The following is a 5,408-nucleotide window of genomic DNA, read 5'->3' as shown; positions in this document are numbered from 1 at the left end:
ACACAACGTTGACTTTGTTTCCTACAGTGATTATTTAGTGTTGCAACACAACGCTATTCGGGTAAGGTAGTTGTCCAGGGCTGATTTTATAAGTTGTACCCTTTTACAAGCCACACAGCTATTCCGCGGAAAGCAAATATCAGTAGCAGATGAGTTGCCTAGATATTTACTGTAACTTATTTTCATACATCATTTACAGAGTGAAGCACGAGTGCAGAGATGAACCCCGACACCCTCAAGTACATTGATGGCGTTCCTTTTCTCGTCTACTTCCCCGAAGACAATGTGCGCACCGCAATGAATTATTATCCCAGAGATAATGATGTGATCACAGTGACATATCCGAAATGTGGAACCACATGGACTCAGTATATTGTCTCCAGCATCTTAACCAAAGCCAACCCGCCAAATGACCCTGGAGAGTTTATGCTTTACACGCCCGTAATTGAATTCCTTGGCGCTGAAGCTGCGATGAGGCCCGCCAGGAAACGGCCTTTGATCACCCATCTTCCATTCAAGAAACATTGTGTTTTCGAAGCAGGCAAAGTATATTTACGTCACAAGAAATCCGTATGACTGCTGCGTTTCCTGCTACTACTTCCTGAAAGCTGTTACACCCAAAAGCTACCATGACGTAACATTTGAGTCATTTGTTGAAAAGTTTGTGTCTGCGCAACTGTTCTATTGTGACTACTTTGATCATCTTCTTGACTGGTACGGACTAAGAAATGAGCAAAACGTTTTATTTCTCACTTATGAGCAACTAAAAGAAGACACAGAGCTGTGGATTCTGAAGATAGCTGACTTTATCGGGAAAGACCATGGCAGCGCATTGAAGGAAGACAAAAAGCTGCTGGAGAAAGTCTTGGAATTATCAACCGTCCAGAACATGAAGACCGTGTTCAACTACAATCCCCATGACCGAATAAAGAGCTTGGCTGAGCTTTCTGCAGAAAAGACGTTAAAGTCCTTGGATGCGTTCAGAAATGCTCCGGGAACGAAAGAGCAAATGCACGAAGGTGCAGGTTTTGTACGGAAAGGAGTTGTGGGAGACTGGAAGAACCACTTCACGCCGGACCTGCTGGCGAAGACGAAGGAATGGATCAGCAACAAGACCAAAGGATCTGATGTTATGGACTTGTGGAATTCCAGCGGCCTCCCGTAACGTCTGTTTGAATGAAAGTTTGAAACAATGCTTAGTGCTTCAGGTAAACTATTTTTTTCTGGTATACTTTGTTCTCCCAACTGCACTCGGCTCCTTTAGATTAAAATCAGTATAAAAAAATGCCGAAGCTGTGCATGAATAATGATACAATTAAGTAATGTACTCTTGGGCTTGATATCAAAGTGTAAACGTGAAGATATCATGTAAAAACAATGCATGCTCATTAAAAAAATATCTTGCAGCGTAGTGGTGATTTTGCATTATTGAGATAGCCTGTGTGCTCTGTTTCGTTGCACTGACTCGCCTTTGAGACGAAAATGGCTTTATGTTTATTGAACTTCTGTTCCTTTTTTAGACCAATTTCTGGCTCGGGAATTCATGTAACACCAAGGCCTGGCTTGCGATCATTTTGTTTTCAAAGATTCCTTCATATCTTTTTGTTCATTTGATGTTTTGCTGTGATTTGGATGAGCCGGTTATTTATTAATTGCTGTTTGGTCTGCTTTTTTAGTTATCCTAGTGTGCTCGCATGCGAAAACTTGCATTTTAGCAAGCTTTCTGTTACTGCATTCCCACAATTTTAAATTGCATACCGTTCATCAAGTGCTTATGCCTCTTCGTTCTTTTTGGAGCGAAAGGTGCTCGTTCCGAGCTGCAACTATCAATGTCTACAAGGTTTCACTTTGACCTTAAGCCGGGCTTTGCACGCCTGCCGTCATACCACGTGACTGGCCACAGCTGGAGCCGAGCTCCGCCTGCGCCGCGCCGCTCGCCTCGCAGGCTGCGCCGAGCCTCCACCGTACCACGTAAACATGATCACGTGATTAGCCGTACACAGCACACGCCTTGGCGATGCGCTCACCTCAGTTGGAGCCATCGGGACTCGACTCTGCGGAGCATTGGAGGCCGGTCTTTCGCTCGTCTCAATAGGTACAACTGCGTTAAACCGCAGCCATATTTAATAAATACAGGTTTATCAAAACACGACGCTGATGCAAAGGCGGAGGACGTGTTCACTCAGTGTATCCAGCTCGAGGGACACAAGATAACAGAGCTTGTGGTTATCCGACTAATTAGGTGTATTTTAATTATATTCTAAATTAGTTAACATGTAATGCAAGTTGTGTTCGGAACATTGAGGACTGTACCGATTCAAGAATTATTCAATCACCCATTTTGGCAAGGCTGCTGTGCACATGCGCACCTCTTCTCCTCTACCTACATTGTTTGCAAACGAAATGACCTACTGCGCATGCGCACTTAATGATAGTAATGAGCGCATGCAACACATAGAAGCAGCTGTGAAGTACGCACATTTGCCGCTTAGCAGGCGCAGCTGTCTCCTCTTGGGGCCAGGTTTCTCCTGCGCTTTCCACGTGCGTTTGTTTTCAATCAGTAGCAGATGAATTCTCGCCGCACCTCAGATGGCGTCATGTTTTGAAAAAAAAAAAGCGGTTTGACAGAACTCGTGAATGCGCAATTTGCTAAAGAAATTTATCAGTCGAATAAACGCTTTTTAGTTCATGGGGGTTTTAACGTCCCAAAGCAACTCAGACTGTGAGGGATGCCATAGTTAAGGCTTGGAAAATTTGGACCACCTGTGGTTCTTTGATGAGTTCTGACATCGCAAAATACATGGACCTCTAGAATTTCGCCTCCATCTAAACACGACCACCGGGGCCGGGATCGAACCCGCGTCTTTAGGGTCTGCAACCGAACACCAAAACAAGTGAGCCACCGCGGCGGTGATTAAGTGCTTTTTCTCAGCGTGCATGCAGTTCAAGTGCACGCAGAGCGCCTAGTTTTGGAGTGCGGTTGAGAAAAACAGGAAGATCATGGTGACTGCCGGATTTGACAAGTTCTGTTTTTAAGTCTGTCTCGAGTCAGTCAAGGCAATCTGAAAGACTGATTGCAACACACTGTATCAAGTCGATGATTTAAGGTAATTTAAACGTCGTTCATTAGTAGCATAATTGTGGCCACCTTCTCCTTACCTTAGTTTCGCTAAGTTTAACACAATCTCTGGAGGCAGCATCCACGTGATCATCACCCTCATTTTCTAAACAAGGATTAAATATTTAGAAAGAACCAACCGTTACGTGTACTAGTTCTTTCGCAGAACAGACGCGCTGTTCCGTCGAATAAAATGAGGGATAAAACTTATTACATTCATGTTGGTGCATTCTTTGTGTCGATGTAGAAGCCACTTCAACTTTTGGTAAAAGTGGCTCACATTTCAAGCGTGCGTTGTCCCGCATTTCATTTCGCACCACCCAAATTGCTACAGTGTGCATTCTGCCCGCCTATCACTCCAATGGTCAAGTGTTGTGTTGCATATTTTATTGATTTGGTGTCACTTGCCTTAACAGATCAGATATTTACTTTTTGTGCAACTAGCGTACAAGCGAGTTATTTTTGTTCGTGTAGTAGCGCAGTGACTACTCTCTACGCAAGCAATTCCCGGGGAGCGTACTTCGACACTAGTTGGCTACACAAGCCCAAAAAGCGTCGGTGTAATTTAGTGCTTTCTGCTGTGATCGTCTATGATTTAATAGCGTAATTTGCTGCTACCAAAAGAATTGTGTTAAAACATACTCCCCTCCACGAAAACTATTTACTCAGATTTGAGGTTTATCCTCCGTGACCCGGCTGACTCTGTTTTCCCATCGTGCTACACACTTCCCTCTTATTTTGGAACGCTAATACGTCATATCAGGGCAGATGCTGCGTATATACATTTCCTTCCCCCGCACAATACTCAGATGCAATGATCACACAGGTGCCCAGGCTGCTGAGGATGTTATTGAACGACGGAGCGCAGTTTTCGTGAAAACACATATTGACAGGTGGCGTTTCATTTGCAGATTTGTTCTAATCATTTGCTTCACTTTGAGGCTCACACTATTCGCTCCCTCTGACTCAACTACAGAACAACGTTCAGCTCCCCATTGTTAATGGCTTGCTGGAAGAGACGTGCACTGGGGAAGGCTTGCAACTCTATTACGATGTGTTCTCCGCTTCCGAACTGCCGTTGCAGCAAGCCGCCTGGCTTCACTGATCACGCACTATACAGCTGTGTTTTACTACAACACTTGCATTAGTCGGCTTTTCTTTGCAACAGCTGCAAGTCATAATTTTTGTACTATTCTAAAGTTCTATATATTGGTATTACTCTAACTTATTCCCGTCGACTCATAGAACAAATATAGCTTGAAGTGGAAACTTCAATAAGCTGCACAGAGTTTCTCAAAATCCTCCGCCGCAGTGTTGTCAATACTTACCACCAACCCAGTCTTGTCACACATCGATGTGGCTTCCACCTGAAGTCTGCAAATAGGCCAGCGATCGCAAAATTGGAGCGGTGTTTCTTGTGGTCGTACCTCGAAATGGCCTATGCCAGCCTCCTCCTCTTAACGTGAAAGTACAATTAGTCACTTAACAGGAGCGCTTAACCCTAGATAGGGAAATTTGGAAATTCCCATCGTATTTATAATGCAGACCTTACCGTGGTCAGCCACTATCCTGTGTAAACAGAAATCGGTAGACCAGTGATTGTATGTTGTCTCACGATTGACCTCCATCCTACTAGCGATCAAGGCACAAGGTGACGCATGGGACAACCCACAAATGCGCAGCACAGGAAGCCACCGTGTTGTGGCTTCTATGAAACATCTTGCAGGCAAGCCAGCTCGCTGGTCCTTACAACTTCAGGAAAATTTTCACAAATGTGGTAAACGTGTCGGGTCAGTTACACAAAGCTGCTGACTGCCTTTCTGGTAACCTTGTTGCCCGCTGCACTGACGGCAACGCTGGCCTGTTCTCTCTCTCTATTCAATCACTCCGCCACAAGAATCTTCTTGATACACAGGTTGGCTCTCCGTGATGAAAGTTAAGTGTCAAAAACATAAACACTGCTGCACCCGAGCTCAAACTCGTTGTGCCCACACACCTGCACCCTTCTGTCCTCCAAGAGCTTCGCTACTTCTGCCTGCTGGTAATCTGTGCGTCTTCAGTACTTAAAACCACAAGCATTGTCGATTACTTCACCCCCTCCATCCCTCTGTACATCACTACGTTTTGCATGCGACCTGTGCTAAAGCCGAAAACCACTGGAACTCCCTTAGCTGTCCTCCTCCAACCTATTGACGTCCCACCGAAACCATTCCCCGTGTCAGATTTGACACTTTGTGACCTATACGTTGATTTTCTTGAATTTACTGGAATGTTATTGTCCCATCGCAAA

General features: G+C 44.8%; 1 protein-coding gene across 1 annotated transcript; it reads left to right on the top strand.

The window, feature by feature from the left end:
• Nucleotides 1-471: 471 nt before the first annotated feature.
• LOC144133959 (amine sulfotransferase-like) lies at nucleotides 472-1,320 on the top strand. Its single transcript, XM_077667002.1, has 2 exons — nucleotides 472-476; nucleotides 520-1,320. Exons 1-2 carry the CDS (start codon nucleotides 472-474, stop codon nucleotides 1,163-1,165), a joined length of 651 nt encoding a protein of 216 aa, XP_077523128.1. The 3' UTR covers nucleotides 1,166-1,320.
• Nucleotides 1,321-5,408: the final 4,088 nt, after the last annotated feature.

The sequence above is a fragment of the Amblyomma americanum genome, chromosome 5 (assembly GCF_052857255.1).
Source record: "Amblyomma americanum isolate KBUSLIRL-KWMA chromosome 5, ASM5285725v1, whole genome shotgun sequence".
Taxonomy (NCBI): Eukaryota; Metazoa; Arthropoda; class Arachnida; order Ixodida; family Ixodidae; genus Amblyomma; species Amblyomma americanum.
The sequence above is the reverse complement of the archived record's forward strand: the minus strand, read 5'-3'. Positions and strand labels throughout refer to the sequence as shown.